At 45.8% G+C, this 18,322-nt stretch overlaps 2 protein-coding genes across 10 annotated transcripts in view; both read left to right on the top strand.

Moving 5' to 3' along the window:
- LOC132894981 (uncharacterized) overlaps window positions 1-13,527 on the top strand; it is a 39,218-nt gene extending 25,691 nt beyond the window's left edge. For 7 of the 9 annotated variants that reach the window (XM_060935142.1, XM_060935174.1, XM_060935134.1 and 4 more), the window contains 3 exons: window positions 11,896-12,025; window positions 12,460-12,560; window positions 12,641-13,527. In XM_060935142.1, coding sequence (XP_060791125.1) covers window positions 11,896-12,025; window positions 12,460-12,560; window positions 12,641-12,779 — 370 coding nt within the window. In that variant the 3' untranslated portion in view covers window positions 12,780-13,527. Of the gene's footprint in view, window positions 1-191; window positions 445-765; window positions 1,211-11,895; window positions 12,026-12,459; window positions 12,561-12,640 lie in introns of those variants that run through there. The other 2 variants (XR_009655702.1, XM_060935208.1) reach the window with 2 other exon arrangements.
- A 1,531-nt stretch (window positions 13,528-15,058) lies between these two features.
- Window positions 15,059-15,745, top strand: LOC132895047 (uncharacterized protein K02A2.6-like). Its single transcript, XM_060935228.1, has one exon. The coding sequence runs from the start codon at window positions 15,059-15,061 to the stop codon at window positions 15,743-15,745; it is 687 nt and encodes a 228-aa protein (XP_060791211.1).
- The last annotated feature ends 2,577 nt before the right edge of the window (window positions 15,746-18,322 follow it).

The following is an 18,322-nucleotide window of genomic DNA, read 5'->3' on the forward strand; positions in this document are numbered from 1 at the left end:
GATGTTTTAGGTCATATTTATGCAGAAATATAGAAAATTCTAAAGGGTTCACAAACTTTCAAGCACCAGTGTATGCTGATCATGGTTGCTTTGCCATGGTCGACCATATCAAAACAATAGGACATGCACGGAAACTGTATGAAAAGCAGTCAAATCATCAACTGCCGAGTAATTTTTTCACTCGTCACCAGGAAGATGCACAAAAACAAGATTTGACATATGGCATTAGCCCTGTTTACTTACAGGCCTCGGAAAAGCCTGCAGCTACACAGTCTAAGCGTCTGACACCATTTGTGGACAGGAAAGCACATATTGAGGTAAGAAACCACTTTTTGCTGAAGTTTTTGGCACTTTCCTCTTAACTGTCAAACAATGCAAAGAATATAATATATCCTAATTACAGAGAAAAGTTTCAAATTTAGAATGAAATACAACTGATTTGACATTTAGATCTAGTTTTGAGTTGCTTACAATTGCAAAATCATGAAAATACCTCACTAAAGTAATTTTATACAGATAAAACTTATTAAATATTTAGATCTACTGCAGGCTAAGTTTAATTAATCAAATGTAGTTTCGTGTACATATGAGTCTTCGTAATGCACAATAGAACAGTTAGTGAATCTGATAGACTATAGGCCTATATGCTTTTGCATGAAACTGTTAATGTTGTGGTTTAATGCTTCTCAAATTTAAATATTGTACATGTTGATATTAGCAGATATGTACTGTGATTTTAACTTCTTTTAAAACTTATTTTTTCAGGCTTTAATCTTGGCTTTTGCTGCAGAGAAAACTCTGGCCATGAGTGATGTAGAAGATCTTGTAGCCTCGTGTAAAGAAGTAGCTAAAGATAAAAAAGCCTTGGATGCACTTCACATGGCAAGAAGTAATGCAACTTACAAGCTGATTCATGGACTGAATCAGACAGACAGTCATTTCTTTAAGACGGTGAACTACCCAAGAAAAAGAAAAAGCATGCTGCCAACTTATGATGTGTAATTTTTCAGCAATATAATAAAGTTATGAGCTATGAAATATGTACATTGTTTTTGTATTAACTAATTTTCAAAAATGCTATCCTGTTTCAGTAATATTTACTGAAAATAAACTTATTAAAAATGGTGATGTTTGATAAGTTTAAGTAGCCCTCCACTAGTCAGAGGAGTGGAGCCAGTCAGATGAAATACCCCTCATGAGATTTTTTTGAAAGTGTGAAAAATTATGTTCTTGTAATTTGAAAGTTTGCATGCATTTTATTCTAAAAGTTTCTCAAATTTTAAAATGTGTGCTATGAATTCTGTGAAAAGGTCCTGGCTTCTGGGGGCCAAAGGCCCCCAAACCCCCCAGCGGGGCATTGCCCCTGCACCCCAGTGGGGGCGTAGCCTGCCCCCACACCCCCCTGGCTTGACATTCACTTTTTTTAGATATCCCCAGTGGCATGCCTGAAGTTCAAAACCAAATATGACTTATGAGATATCAAACTGAAATAAACAAGCTATTGAACAAAACCCTCAAAATTATTAATGAGAGTAAGAGGTCATGGTGAATCTTTTGGCTCAGAGGGGGACCAAAAGTTATCTATAGGAATATCACCCAGAAGATTACTATACTGCTAGTACTAAATATAATTCATAGTGCCTCATTTTATTGTGGATGTTCTGTGGGGGAAAGAAACGGGTAAGAAAGTATACGTTTGCATTGCATGTGCTGATTTTCAGTCCATTCAAAATAGTGTCACATTTTCAACACCAGTATTTAGTACAACTTAACTACACAGAAGACCTGGGAAAATACTAGTGCAGCCCAGAACATATTACTATATCTCTTAGAAGTCCACTAAAACCGTATTGGACCATATTTCCATCAGCTCAGTGAAACAGAAAAATTGATAGGTCTTGACTACGCATGCTGAAACTCATTAGACAGCTCGAGAATGCTGTGGACATGCAGTACTATGTTACTCTGTTTTGCTTCATGCTTTTCAGGAGATCCAAAATATTGACCTGAGCCTCACTTTCAGTGTACATCGGCTGATTTTTAATTTGATTCTGAATTTCTAATTTGGTTCAAGGATGTTTGCATGCAATGTCTATAATGAAACTGATTTATTTCACACAGAGCAAAGACACTTCTTCAAAAAAAAATAATTACGAGTGCAGCTGATATTAATTTATTAGACTAGTTGCACTATCAAAAGTATACTTTTTTATAGAAAAGAAAAAGAAATAAATTATATGGACAAGGTGGGGCAATATTAGACAGCATAAAGTGCTAATAAAAAAGACATAAGAAATTGCTTGAGTAAGTTATTTATGATAACCTATAAAAATTTGTGCATCACAGTCACTGCTGCAGAGAAAGACATAATAAAGAGAGCTCTGTTTGCAGTTTAGACTGGGCAGTAATACTAAATCAACTCATTAATATTAAATTAACCCTCACATTATATTGCAAATCCACGCTTTATTTATTCTGTATCTACACTGAACTGAAACTGGTTCTTCTGTGGGAAACTGATGTGGAAAAACACCTTTGGAAATGTTACCCTTTAATCTCCCAGGCTCTGTCAACGCTGCTGACTGACATAATGGCATACCTTTTCCTATAAGTTGCACTGCACTGTAGGTATACTATTTTCTGTGTGTGTGTATTATATTTATTCTATCCACATTCACTGGATATGAGCAATCGCACGCTCTGATTGGCTACTCTACTACTAGGCTATCAGCTCATATACTGTGAGTAGAGAAAAACAAAATGGCGGAGCGTGTTGCTGAACCAACCGAGGACGAAATAAAAACTCCACTTGAAAACAAAACCCCAAAAAATACAAAAAAAAAAAAAATCAATAAAACATGGAATGAAAATATCTTTTATTTTTCAAGAATTATAGCATTTTTCACAAATTGCTACTACATTCTACGCAGAAATGATTTTGTTGATGTTTTGTATAAAATTTTTATTTATTGAATTTGCAAAAAATAAAAATGCTCTTTCTCAAAATCCAGTGAATGTGAAATATAAAATTCCACGTAAGCTGGTGATTGGATACATGTAAATACAAATAATATACACTGATCAGCCATGACGTTATGACCACTGACAGGTGAAATGAATAACATTCATTATCTCATAAACTCCTGAAAAAGTTAATGGTCGCTAAAACAGAAAAGTGTCAGCAGTAACTTTTTCAACAGTTTGTGCTACAGTAGCTCTTTTGTGGGATGAGACCATATGGGCTAGCCTTCCATGCCCCATGCAAATCAGTGAGCCTTCGACACCCATGACCCTGTTGCTGGTTCACTGGTTGTCCTTCCTTGGACCACTTTTGGTAGGTACTAACCACTGCATACCAGGAACACTCCACAGGATGTGCCATTTTGGAGATGCTCAGACCCAGTCATCTTGCTATCACAATTTGGCCCTTGTCAGAGTCACTCAGATCCTTACGGAGTGACTCTGACAAGTCATTTTTCCTGTTTCCAACACATCAACTTCAAGAACTGACTGTTCTCTTGCTGCCTAATACAACCCCGATTCCAAAAAAGTTGGGACAAAGTACAAATTGTAAATAAAAACGGATTGCAATGATGTGGAAGTTTCAAAATTCCATATTTTATTCAGAATAGAACATAGATGACATATCAAATGTTTAAACTGAGAAAATGTATCATTTAAAGAGAAAAATTAGGTGATTTTAAATGTCATGACAACAACACATCTCAAAAAAGTTGGGACAAGGCCATGTTTACAACTGTGAGACGACATCTTTTCTCTTTACAACAGTCTGTAAACGTCTGGGGACTGAGGAGACAAGTTGCTCAAGTTTAGGGATAGGAATGTTAACCCATTCTTGTCTAATGTAGGATTCTAGTTGCTCAACTGTCTTAGGTCTTTTTTGTCGTATCTTCCGTTTTATGATGCGCCAAATGTTTTCTATGGGTGAAAGATCTGGACTGCAGGCTGGCCAGTTCAGTACCCGGACCCTTCTTCTACGTAGCCATAATGCTGTAATTGATGCAGTATGTGGTTTGGCATTGTCATGTTGGAAAATGCAAGGTCTTCCCTGAAAGAGACGTCGTCTGGATGGGAGCATGTGTTGCTCTAGAACCTGGATATACCTTTCAGCATTGATGGTGTCTTTCCAGATGTGTAAGCTGCCCATGCCACACGCACTAATGCAACCCCATACCATCAGAGATGCAGGCTTCTGAACTGAGTGCTGATAACAACTTGGGTCGTCCTTCTCCTCTTTAGTCCGAATGACACGGCGTCCCTGATTTCCATAAAGAACTTCAAATTTTGATTCGTCTGACCACAGAACAGTTTTCCACTTTGCCACAGTCCATTTTAAATGAGCCTTGGCCCAGAGAAGACGTCTGCGCTTCTGGATCATGTTTAGATACGGCTTCTTCTTTGAACTATAGAGTTTTAGCTGGCAACGGCGGATGGCACGGTGAATTGTGTTCACAGATAATGTTCTCTGGAAATATTCCTGAGCCCATTTTGTGATTTCCAATACAGAAGCATGCCTGTATGTGATGCAGTGCCGTCTAAGGGCCCGAAGATCACGGGCGCCCAGTATGGTTTTCCGGCCTTGACCGTTACGCACAGAGATTCTTCCAGATTCTCTGAATCTTTTGATGATATTATGCACTGTAGATGATGATATGTTCAAACTCTTTGCAATTTTACACTGTCGAACTCCTTTCTGATATTGCTCCACTATTTGTCGGCACAGAATTAGGGGGATTGGTGATCCTCTTCCCATCTTTACTTCTGAGAGCCGCTGCCACTCCAAGATGCTCTTTTTATACCCAGTCATGTTAATGACCTATTGCCAATTGACCTAATGAGTTGCAATTTGGTCCTCCAGCTGTTCCTTTTTTGTACCTTTAACTTTTCCAGCCTCTTATTGCCCCAGTCCCAACTTTTTTGAGATGTGTTGCTGTCATGAAATTTCAAATGAGCCAATATTTGGCATGAAATTTCAAAATGTCTCACTTTCGACATTTGATATGTTGTCTATGTTCTATTGTGAATACAATATCAGTTTTTGAGATTTGTAAATTATTGCATTTTGTTTTTATTTACAATTTGTACTTTGTCCCAACTTTTTTGGAATCGGGGTTGTATATCCCACCCCTCAACAGATTCCACTGTGATGAGATAATCACTGTTATTCACTTCACCTCTCAGTGGTCATAATGTTATGGCTGATCAGTGTATATCTAAAATCTCATCTCATTATCTCTAGCAGCTTTATCCTGTTCTACAGGGTCGCAGGCAAGCTGGAGCCTATCCCAGCTGACTATGGGCGAAAGGCGGGGTACACCCTGGACAAGTCATGGCTGATCAGTGTATATCTAAAATCTCATCTCATTATCTCTAGCCGCTTTATCCTGTTCTACAGGGTCGCAGGCAAGCTGGAGTCTATCCCAGCTGACTACGGGCGAAAGGCAGGGTACACCCTGGACAAGTCGCCAGGTCATCACAGGGCTGACACATAGACACAGACAACCATTCACACCTATGGCCAATTTAGAATCACCAGTTAATCTAACCTGCATGTCTTTGGACTGTGGGGGAAACCGGCGCACCCAGAGGAAACCCACGTGGACAACATGCAAACTCCACACAGAAAGGCCCTCGCCGGCCACGGGACTCGAACCCGGACCTTCTTGCTGTGAGGCGACAACGCTAACCACTACACCACCGTGCCACCCCTATATCTCAAATATAAATCTAAATATACAAGTGTACCTGCTAAAACACCTCCAGTCTTTAGTGTTTTTTTTTTTTTAAATCATAGTGTTTTGACTGACGGTGTTCTTTTGAAAAAAGTAGTTTCTTATGAGGCATTTTTATTCTGATTTGATAGATGTGCATTTAGGTGACAAAATGAATGGATATGCTGATGTTAACGGATGTTAATGGATATGCTGTGCGGTTAACCAAAATGTAGCAAGAGTTCTAGGTGGGTGGAGCACAGAAGCACAGCAGGCGAGAACTGAGTTCTCAAAAACTCATTTATTTAGCTTTTCAGCTTTTATATTCACTCTCTCACACACGCACGCACACAAGTGTCCAGGTTGGGGGAGAGCTCCCTTCCTCTGCTCTCCCTCTCCTTTATAGGGCACGGTCACTGGGGAAGACACACAAACATGGGTTAATTCCCATCAGGTGTAGTGATTCTGCCACTTACCGGTACCTTCCCTAACTCCGCCCTCCCTTCACAGACTGACGCTTGACCACGCCCCCACTGCCACATACCCCCACCACCCGACTCAGGCTGGGGAACAGTCTGGCCTGAAGCCGACTCCCCCCCCCCCCCCTTGATGGGAGAGGAAGTCCGCCACGACCATCTGCGCCCCCGGCCTGTGGGCCACCTTGAACTTAAATGGCTGGAGTGCCAGATACCAACGGGTGATCCGCGCATTGGCATCCTTCATGCGGTGGAGCCACTGCAGGGGTGCGTGGTCTGAACAGAGGGTGAAAGGGCGCCCCAGCAGGTAGTAGCGGAGGGCGAGGACCGCCCACTTGATGGCAAGGCACTCCTTTTCTATTGTGCTGTAGCGACCCTCGTGCACCGACAGCTTCCAGCTGATGTACAGTATTGGATGGTCCTCCCCTTCCATCTCCTGGGACAGAACAGCCCCCAGCCCCCTGTCCGACGTGTCCGTCTGCAAAACAAAGGGGAGAGTGAAGTCAGGGGAATGTAATGGTGGCCCCCCACACAGTGCAGCCTTTACCTCAGAGAAAGCCCGCTGGCATTGCTCTATCCACTGGACCAGATCTGGTGCCCCTTTTTTAGTGAGATCAGTCAGCAGGCTGGCGACGTCCGAATAATTAGGTATAAACCTACGATAGTAGCCAGCCAGCCCCAGGAAATGTCTCACCCCCTTTTTGGTCTTGGGCAGGCCGCAATCACTGCTGTCTTGTTAATTTGGGGACGCACCTGCCCATTGCCCAAGTGGAAGCCCAGATACCGTACTTCCACCCGCCCAATTGCATACTTCTTCGGGTTGGCTGTGAGACCTGCTCGCCTCAGCAACCCAAGGATGGCCCTCAGGTGTTTTAGGTGCTGCGGCCAATCATTACTGTAAATGATGTCATCTAGGTATGCAGCCGCGTAGGTGGCGTGGGGGCGGAGGACCCCATCCATAAGCCGCTGGAACGAAGCAGGCACCCCAAACAGCCCAAAAGGAATTATGACGAACTGGTGTAAGCCAAACGCTGTGGAAAAGGCCCTTTTCTCTCGGGATAGTGGAGTCAAGAGGATCTGCTAATATCCCTTTGTCAAATCCAGTGTCAAATAAAAATGAGCCGTGCCTAGTCGATCGAACAACTCATCAATACGAGGCATTGGGTATGCATCGAATTTAGACACCGCGTTGACTTTTCTATAGTCCACACAGAACCGGACCGACCCGTCGGCCTTGGGCACCAAGACCACCTGGCTGCTCCAGTCACTGTGGACTGTGGGCCTCGACGATGCCCATTTCGAGCATGGCCTCGAGTTCTTCCCGAACCACCTTTTTTTGTGTTTGGGCAGTCTGTAAGGGCAGCTGCGCACTACTACCCCCGCGGATGTCTCAATGTGGTGTTCTATGAGGTGGGTGCGGCCCGGCAGGGGCGAGAACACGTCAGAAAATTCTGTTTGCAACTGGGTGACCTCCGCGAGTTAGGTTGGGGAGAGGTGGGCTCCACAGGGGACCAGAGCAGTGGGCGATGTCAATTTTCCTTTTTGAACCTCTGGCCCCAGCTCCGCCTTCTCTGGAACCACCAACATCAACGCCACGGGGACCTCCTCGCTCCAAAGTTTTAACAGATTGAGGTGGTAAATCTGTAACGCCCCGCCCCTGTCCGTTCGCCTCACTTCACAGTCGACGTCCCCGACTCACCGTGTGACCTCAAAGGGTCCTTGCCACTTGGCGATTAATTTGGAGCTCGACGTGGGCAACAACACGAGTACTTTATCTCCTGGTGTGAACTCCCTAAGGCGTGTGCCCCTGTCGTACAGACGGACTTGACGTTCTTGGGCCTGCCGCAAATTATCCTGGGTTAAGTGCATGAGGGTGTGGAGTTTGGCGCGCAGGTCGATTAACGTACTGAATTTCATTTTTACTTGTTGAAGGTCCCTCCTCCCAATTTTCACGCAGCACATCTAGAATGACATGCAGCTTACGCCCGTATAATAATTCGAATGGGGAGAACTCCGTGGAGGCTTGTGGGGCCTCTCGCACTGCGAATAACAGGGGCTCGAGCCATTTATCCCAGTTGCATGCGTCCTCGCTTACAATTTTTTTAATTATGTTTTTGAGGGTGCGATTGAACCGTTCGACTAAGCCATCCATTTGTGGGTGATAAACACTGGTGCGGATAGGCTTAATTCCCAGTAACCCATACAGTTCTCGCAGCGTACGTGACATAAACGCAGTGCCTTGATCAGTCAGAATCTCTTTGGGGATTCCAACTCGGGAGATGACGCGGAAGAGTGCTTCCGCAATACTGCGTGCTGAGATATTGCGAAGAGGCACTGCTTCCGGATATCGCGTTGCATAGTCCACCAGAACTAAAATAAAGCAATATCCTCGTGTTGACCGATCTAATGGCCCGACAAGATCCATCCCAATTCTTTCGAATGGGGTCTCGATTAATGGCAGAGGGCGCAAAGGCGCTTTTGGAATGGCTGCTGGATTTGCTAACTGGCATTCACGGCACGCCGTACACCACCTACGGACATCGCCGCGAATCCCTGGCCAATAGAACCCGGCCATTATTCGGGCTAGTGTCTTATCCTGCCCCAAGTGTCCAGCCATGGGATTAAAGTGAACCGCCTGGAATACAAATTCCCGGCGGCTCTTTGGGATCAAAAGCTGAGTTATCGGTTCTTTAGTCTGAGTGTCCTGCGTCACTCAGTATAACCTATCCTTAATAATGGAGAAATAGGGGAAGGACGGTGTGGCGTTTGGCTGGAGCGTTTGACCATCGATTACTCTCACTTGGTCAAATGCATGCCGCAGAGTCTCGTCTCGCGACTGCTCTAACGGGAAATCCGCGAGGGATTCCCCAAGAGAGGGAGGAGGAGCCTGTGGCTCCTCACTCTGACGCGGTGATGACATAGACAGCTCTGTGACAGCTGCTCCCACCAATGCCACACCGGGACCTCCCCCTGCTAAACTATGGCAGGCCCCACTCTTCACTAAATGAGTCATTCATTCCCCAAATCCCGGCCAATCAGTCCCCAAAATTATCGAGTGGGTAAGGCGAGGATTAACCACCGCCTGTACTCTAAATTTCTCCCCTCGAAATAGAATGTGGACCGACACCTAAAGGGTAGTTGTGAACATCCCCGTGCACACACAACGTCTTCACCAATTGTGCTCTCCCCAATGCCTCGTCTTGCACCAGGCTTTGGTGGATTGAGGTCTGATTACAGCTGGAGTCCACCAAAGCCTGATACGTATCCCCTTGGATACTCACTGGTACGCGATACGCTCTGGCCCGATCAAGGGCGGTCTCTGGCGCATCGGGGATCCAGACCACCATGCCCACCTCCATCGCCGAGCACTGATGCTGGAGGTGCCCTGGCTCCTTGCAGCGCCAGCATACCGGCCCAGGCTCTCTCTCTGCACCAGTGTTTCGGAGTTCACTCACCTGGGGGGGGGGAAGACACAGACACGGAAGTAGTAAACAGTAGGGCACCGCGAGTGCAGCGGGCTGGCTGGGGTGGAACCGGCTCCCACCTCCACGGTGGGGGAACGGGGCAAGGACGAGGAACAGGGGGAGAGAGAAGAGAGGGGAGAAGAAGAGACACGCTGTCCTGCCGTCAGAACAGCCGCCATATGGTCCTCCGCCAGCTCGATGGCCCGATCCAGCAACGCCGGGCGATGGCACTGGACCCACTCCGCGGTTCCTCCCGGAAGTCGGGCGACGAATTGTTCCAGCACCACCAGGTCGATGATTCCCTCGGCGTCGCGGTTGTCGGCCCTCAGCAACCGCCGTCAGGTGTCCCGGAGCTGCTGGCCAAACGCGAATGGCCGGCCAACCTCCTCCAAGTGCAGCGTGCGGAAGCGCTGCCGCTGCTGTTCCGGTGTGCGCCCCACACGTTGGAGGATGGCCTTGTGGAGGTTGGTGTAGACCAGCCGGCTGTCGGCGGGGAGCTGTAGCATGGCCAGCTGCGCCTCACCCGTTAGCAGGGGGAGGAAGCGCGCCGCGCGCTACTCCACTGGCCAACCCCATGCCTCTGCTGCCTGCTCAAAAAGAGTGAGGAAGGCTTCGGGGTCGTCCTGCGGACCCATCTTTGTTAGGGTGAGGTGGGGAGGGTCCACGCTGGTGGTGATGGTGGACCCCGCCGACGCGAGCCGGTGCCGGAACACCTGGTGATCTTCCTGCTGCGCCAGCACCAGGGCTTTGAATCATTGTTCTTGCTCCTTCCGGAGGGCGACCAGCGCCTGGTGCTGGCTCTGTTGGGCCGTGGCAAGGGCATGGACCAGGTCCTTGAAGGGGGAGGACTCCATGGGGCTGTTCTCTTCCGTACTCCGAGTCCCGGGTTTCAGCACCACTGTAGCAAGAGTTCTAGGTGGGTGGAGCACAGAAGCACAGCAGGCCAGAAGTGAGTTCTCAAAAACTTGTTTATTTAGCTCTTCAGCTTTTATATTCACTCTGACACACACGCACGCACGCACACAAGTGTCCAGGTTGGGGAAGAGCTCCCTTCCTCTGCTCTCCCTCTCCTTTATAGGGCACGGTCACTGGGGAAGACACACAAACACAGGTTAATTCCCATCAGGTGTAGTGATTCTGCCACTTACCTTCCCTAACTCCGCCCTCCCTTCACAGACTGACGCTTGACCACGCCCCCACTGCCACACAAAAATTCAGTCAATTCGGTTCTTTTTTTTTTAACCACCGAAAATCATAACCGAGCATGTGCAAAAATACCGGAAGTCTCGGTCCCCATGTATTCTTATGTGGTAGCGAAAATTTGAAATGTCTGACAAGGACAACGCAAACCAAACGCAAGAAGACACTCAAGACAGAAGCTCTGTCTGGAAATATTTTTAAAAAGAAGACAAGAAACAGAAGTATGCAGTTTGCATCATATGACAGAAGGCCATTAGTGCAGAATATGGAAATACTACAAACCTAAGAAAACATATTCAAAGCAAACACAAGATGGCGTATGCTGAGTTATGCAAATTAACTTTATCTCAAACTTCAAAAAGATCACGAAGGGTGAGTTAACAATTGTTTTAAGAGCTATACCGGACATTGAGCCGGTCATTGGTTTGAGCGATTTACATCTCCAGCGATCATTTTTGCACCAAAAACTGCCTGTAGGACATAGGCTTGACTAGCGAGCCATGCAGCCGTGTTTTACACAGCCAATTCTCAAAAAAACATGGCCTATAAATTTTATACTAATCCGTGCTCACCAAAATTTTGTTGTTTTGTCAAATAATTTTGTGCATTTTTGTCGACAGTCAGCTGTTTCCCAGGGCGTGCCCGACGCGTGTGCTTTCCATATATGGAAGTTAAATCAAGAAAATCAAATTTACCACCAAAAATGTAGCATTCTTATTGGCCAGACTTCGAAACAAGGCTTGAATGGAAGTAAAATACTACGAGTTTTGAGAGCTTCGGTGGCGAAGCTCGGCAGGTTTAGAATGAGTAGGTCATGTATTTAGATAAAGATCTTCGAGTTTTTTATCGAGTTTTTATTTATAATTTCTTTTGTTTGCAACTGTAAAAAGAAAAATCTGTAATACAAACTGAAATTGCATTGTATATAGTTAGATTTTTTTTTTAATTGGAAATACTTCACAAACTGAATTTTGCATGTTGTGTTGCTTTTTACAGTTTTTTTTTTTTTTTTCAAATTTTCAGGAAAGTGGAGTACTTAAAAAGGCTGGGGAATGAAAAGGATGTGGAGAACTGCCGCAATGCTGAGCCAGACCTCCTTTCTGCTATAGAGGAAATTACAGCAGGGAAAAGCTTCTCAGACTGGAAAACAAAAGTGAGTCCAACCAGATTTCACTCTTGAATACTGACTTAAGTCTCTCAGTCACGTTACAGTAGACAATACTGATGTGCCACTGTGTTTCATTTATATTGTGTTTATTGTATTTTAATAGAATCATTTTCGTCATGAAACATGTGCAACTATGTGATTGTGAAAAGACGTGCAAATTTTGAAACCATGAATTTGGTAGTTACAATTTCTTTTATAGTAGTTGTTGGAAAAAACCTGTAACAGTCAACTGTTAAACTGTTTCTGCTCAGAGATTTACAAACATGTTTCTGCTTTGTTTATTATGAGGGATTATATCATGCAATAGCCTGCATCAGTGATCTCACCATGCAAATGTCATTCATGAGACGACTACAGAATACTTGTTTGTGCATCGTAAAGTTTTCTTAAATGGTTTTCTATAATACCTGCTTCTCCAGTTGCCCTCTGAGCTTGTGCAAAAAATGGATGGTAAGAAAAAGCCCTACCCAGAGAACACACTTGGCCTGCTGCGCTTCATCCGGAATCTGCATGAGCATTAGTGAGTTGTATAGAAAATATACAGTTCTCATATGATTTTGTTTGTGTTGTGTTAAAGCCAATTTTGTTCTGTCTGAATAGTCCTGAAGATGCCGAGAAGTTAAATCTGATGACGTCATTCCCTGACCTTTTTGGAAATGCTTTCAAGTTTGCCAAAAAGAGAGGATGGCACACCAGACCACGTCTGAGAAAATGGCTTCGCTCAGTACCAGAGCTTTAACAGGACAAAACTGGACAGTGTATACTCGTATAGGAGTATATAGGAGACAACTTGTAATATGTTGATATTATAACTGCTTAGTTAGACCCTTCTGTTTTATTGGTAGTTAAACAGGGCCATCTAGTGGTGATTTAGTTATGCAGTAATGCCTGGATGTTGCCTGTGTGTGTCAGTCTTACCCCTTTTCCACCAAATCAGTTCCAGGGCTGGTTCGGGGCCAGTGCTGGTGCTGGTTCACAACTTGTTCAACTTGCGAGCCAGCTGAGATCCAGTTTGCTTTTCCATAGCTCGGAGTGCTAAGGGGAGCCACGTCATTACGTTACTGTATACGTCAGTTACGTCGCTGTATATGTCAGTTACGTCACTGCGTTTGCATAAACCTTGGCATGAACATCGAAGTAACAACAACACGGAGAAGAGAAGCAGCAACAACAATAATGGATGACTTCGCGTTTGTACAGCTGCTGTTTCTCGTCGCTTAAAAATGGCGACCTTTCGCGGTCTTGCTATTGTTGTCGGTCTTAATACTCCACCACCACTACTGACGTGAGCGATTTTTTTCCCTCTGGCCCAGCAAAGAGTTGGTGCTAGCCTGGAACCGTTTTTTTCTGGCCCCAGAGCCAGTTCTTTGTCAGTGGAAACAGAAAACCCGGTTCCAAACTAAGCACTGGCCCCGAATCAGCCCTGGAACTGCTTTGGTGGAAAAGGGGCATCTAGAGTTGCAATAAAGAGGTGCAGACGTGTGGAAGTTGGCCTCAGTCATCTTTAGCTGTTATGGATATATTAACAGTGTACGATTAGTCCAAATAAATTACAGTGGCGACGAGGATGGGATCCCTTTTAAGTGGAAGGGAATTCCAGTTGCAGAGCTAGTATATTAAAGTTCTAACATGAAGTAACGGGATGCTACAAGATAGCTAGCGGCTAGCAAGACGAGCCGAGCTAACGTGGACTGTGGAGCGCGGTGCAGCATAGCATTTTTCATCGGAAACATTGGCAAGTACAAGGAAGGTCAAGAAGACTTCGAGTCATACCTTGAGAGGTTTGAGTAATGGATGATCATCAATGAAGTGGAGGAAGGTAAACAGGCCAACGTTTTCCTGTCTGTAATAGGCGCAGAAGCCTATGGACTGTTTTAAAAAAAAAAAAACTCTGCATACCAGATAAACCAAGTAGCCTCTCATATGAAGTGCTGAGTGGGAAACTAACATCCCATTATAAGCCCAAGCCACTAGTTATCGCTGAAATGTTTAAATTTCAAAAAAGGAACCAGCAGGAAAATGAGTCCGTGTCGGATTATGTGGTGGCGTTAAAGCACCTGGCCACACATTGTGAATTTGGTCTGCATTTGGACGAAGCACTGAGGGACAGATTTGTTAGTGGTTTGAGGGTGGAGGCTATTCAGAGAAAGTTGCTTATGGAACAAAATTTGACGTTTGCAAAAGCATGTGAACTGTCTATCGATGGAAATGGCATCGAAGAATACGATGGAGTTCACCAGCAAAATGAAAGGACCTGTCACGGTGAATAAGATAGACAAGGAGAGAGCAAGTAAGGGTGCGTGGAGAAACAAACCAGACACCAGAGAGTGGAAAGATAAGGTCACAAGTGACAGTTCCAGACCACAGAGAACAAAAACGCACCATCCCTGTTACCGTTGTGGCAGTAGCAATCATGCAGCGCAAGTATGCAGGTATATAACAGAGACATGCCACAAGTGTTCAAAGGTAGGACATATAGCAAGGATGTGTAAAACTAAAAATAGTCATGGACACACACAGTATCTCATCTCATCTCATTATCTCTAGCCGCTTTATCCTTCTACAGGGTCGCAGGCAAGCTGGAGCCTATCCCAGCTGACTACGGGCGAAAGGCGGGGTACACCCTGGACAAGTCGCCAGGTCATCACAGGGCTGACACATAGACACAGACAATCATTCACACTCACATTCACACCTACGGTCAATTTAGAGTCACCAGTTAACCTAACCTGCATGTCTTTGGACTGTGGGGGAAACCGGAGCACCCGGAGGAAACCCACGCGGACACGGGGAGAACATGCAAACTCCACACAGAAAGGCCCTCGCCGGCCCTGGGGCTCGAACCCAGGACCTTCTTGCTGTGAGGCGACAGCGCTAACCACTACACCACCGTGCCGCCCCACACACAGTATGTTGCTGAAAACAGCAATCCAAATGACACAGCAGGAAATGGAAATGATGATGAACTGTTCGGGTCGTATTCCATGAATACAGTGTACACCACTAATACAGTTGGTAATGGGGAAAAAGGACATTAGAGTAAATGTCAAGTTAGAAGGAACCCCGGTAGCTATGCAACTTGACACAGGAGCTGCCGTAACACTTGTTTCTGAGATGGCGTATAAGAAACATCTCTCTCATCTGCCTCTGAAGGAAAGTAAAGTGCGGCTGTCAACCTTTTCCGGTGAGAACATTCCCTTGATGGGACAAGTGACTGTCAATGCGAAATATGGAAACCAGAGTGGTGATTTACCCTTTGTGATAGTGAAAGGTGACAGACCAGCCCTCCTTGGCCGTAACTGGCTCACAAACTTCAAACTAGACTGGGCAAACATATTCTCAGTTATACCAGCAGGGGGCAGTAATAATGCAAATGTGGAGGCAGTGTTGCAGAGACACAAAGCAGTGTTTTCTGAGGAGACTGGCACTATTCGTGAGTTTAAGGCCAGCATCACAGTAAAACCAGAGACCAAACCAGTCTTCAGGAAGGCAAGACCAGTGCCATATGCACTAAAAGATGCAGTCGAGAAAGAGTTAGACAGGTTAGAAAAAGCGGGTATTATCTCAAAGATAGAACATAGTCAGTGGGCTGTCCCGATAGTAGTTGTACCCAAATCAGACAAGTCAATTCTTATCTGTGGAGACTACAAAGTCACGGTAAATCAGAGTGTGGAGGAGGAGAACTATCCACTACCGAATGCCTAAGATCTCTTTGCCACACTGGCTGCAGGCACTCTCTTTAGCAAATTAGACTTGTCACATGCCTACCAACAGCTTGAGTTAGAGAAGGACTCAGAGAAGTATTTGACAATAAATACGCATAAAGGACTGTATGTCTATCATACTTTCATATGGGGTGTCCTGTGCGCCTTCAATGTTCCAGAATGTGATGGATCAGATCCTACAAGCTTTAGAGCATGTGACCTGCTTCCTAGATGACATACTGGTCACAGGCAGAACAAGAGAGGAGCACCTGAGGAACCTAGAGGAGGTACTGAGCCGGCTGGAGAGTTACGGGGTGAGAGTAAAAAGGGCAAAATGTACTTTCATGCAGGAGAAAGTAGAATACCTGGGGCATCTGATAGATAGAGAGGGACTTCACCCCACTGAGACAAAGGTTGCTGCCATAGGAAATGCACCCCAGCCCACAAACGTCACAGAGCTATGGTCATTTTTAGGACTCTTAAACTATTATGGCCGGTTCATGAAAGACCTGTCGATCATACTGCAGCCGCTGCACCAACTTCTAAAGAAAGAAGTTGACTGGAAATGGACACCAGAGTGCGCAGCAGCATTCAAAAATGCAAAAGAACAGCTAGTGAAGAGCTCAGTAGTAGTTCACTATGACACCAAGAAACCCCTGAGATTAGCTTGTGACACATCCCCTTATGGGATAGGTGCGGTCATGTCACACGTAATGGAAAATGGGGACGAGAAGCCAGTCGCTTTTGCGTCGCGCACAATGACAAAGGTGGAAAGTAAATATAGTCAGATAGAGAAGGAGGCTTTGGCCATAGTATTTGGCGTGACCAAATGTCATAAATATCTGTATGGCCGCAAGTTCAGTTTAATAACTGACCACAAACCTCCCCTTGCCATCTTAGGACCAAAGTCTGAAATCCCCACACTGGCCGCTTTGCATATGCAGCGATGGGTGCTGAGACTGATGGCTTATGACTACAGTATAGAGTACAGAACGTCAGCGGAAAATGCAAACGCAGATGCATTATCTAGACTGCCAGCGGAGGGAAAGGATAATACAGCGGAGGAGAACAGTATCTTTTATTTCTCATTAGTAGATGAGCTTCCCGTGCAGGCTACAGAGATTGCACAGAGCACTCTAAAGAACCCAGTCCTATGCAAGGTACTGGAGCTGACTCGTTCTGGATGGCCGAGTTATATCAAGGAGGACACACTGAAACCATACTTCACCCGAAGGAATGAACTGTCTGTGGAACAAGGATGCATTCTGTGGGGAATTCGAGTTATCAGCACACCGAGACCGACTACTGCACGACCTACACCAAGGGCACCCTGGAGGGTGCAAGATGAAGAGCTTGGCCAGGAGCCACTTGTGTCGGCCCCAGTTAGACAGTGATATAGAATGTGCAGTCCAGCAATGTGATGCTTGTCAGAGTGTGAGGAAACTACCAGCGGCAGCACCACTACACTGCTGGCAGTGGCCTACTAGGGTGTGGCAGAGGCTACATATTGACTTTGCAGAGAAGGATCAACACCACCTAGTGTTAGTGGGCAGTCATTCGAAATGGCTTGAGGTAATCCACATGGCAACAACCACAGCCGCAAAAACAATTGAGGTGCTGTGGAACATTTTTTCCTCCTACAGTCTCCCCGAGGAGATTGTTTCTGACAATGGTCCGCAATTTACCTCGCAGGAGTACAAGACATTCCTGCAAAGCAACGGCATAAAGCAGACCTTGGTACCAGCCTACCATCCCGCTTCGAATGGAGCCGCAGAGCGAGCAGTCCAGACAGTGAAAGCGTCACTGCTGAAACAAGTGCTCGACGAGAAGAAACAAAACGTCACTATAACAATGCAGCACAGGCTAGCCAACTTCCCGATGTCCTATAGGAGTACACCACACAGTGTTACAGGTTGCGCACCAGCTGAGCTGTTCTTAAAACATCAGATCAGGACCAGGTTCAGCCTACTGAAACCAGATCTCGCTTGAGTGGTGGAAGCCAAACAACAAAAACAGAAAGACTACCATGATCGAACCGCCTCCAAGCTGAGACATCTGTCTGAGGGTGACTCAGTTCTGATCCAGAATTTCCGTGGAGGAAAGGAGAGGTGGACGAAAGGAACAGTGGAAAAGAGACTCGGACCAGTCACCTACCTGGTGTGGAACAGGGTGAACCGACGCTCAGTCCGCATTGACCATTGCTGTACAACTGGCTGTCCAGTCTGGAGACATTTGAGTTCCAGGATGAGCAGATGGACGTTACCAGCAACTACCCTGCAGTGGTTCATGTGGACTTGGGGGGGAGGCACACCTGGAGCAGTAGGTGGTAGCCCGTACTCACCTGAAGCTACACCGTTGCTTCGGATGCAGGCTAAGGAGACGCTCGCAACATCTTTATCAGGCTCAGTGGCCTGTGACAAGGCAGTGACACCTGACAACCGAGCAACCACCTCCCCTGAGGTGTTTGGGCGCAGGTACCCTCTGAGAGAGAGGGCGCCTCCTAAATGACTCACCTTGTGATCAGTCAGTTCCTGAGAAACATTGTTCCTGAAAACAAAAAAGAGTTCCTGTTCATAAA

This window comes from Neoarius graeffei, chromosome 1 (assembly GCF_027579695.1).
Source record: "Neoarius graeffei isolate fNeoGra1 chromosome 1, fNeoGra1.pri, whole genome shotgun sequence".
NCBI lineage: Eukaryota > Metazoa > Chordata > Actinopteri > Siluriformes > Ariidae > Neoarius > Neoarius graeffei.

Bases quoted from the DNA above. Each gene is read 5' to 3' on its own strand.
- LOC132895047 (XM_060935228.1), top strand. From the start codon at position 15,059: ATGGGGAAAAAGGACATTAGAGTAAATGTCAAGTTAGAAGGAACCCCG.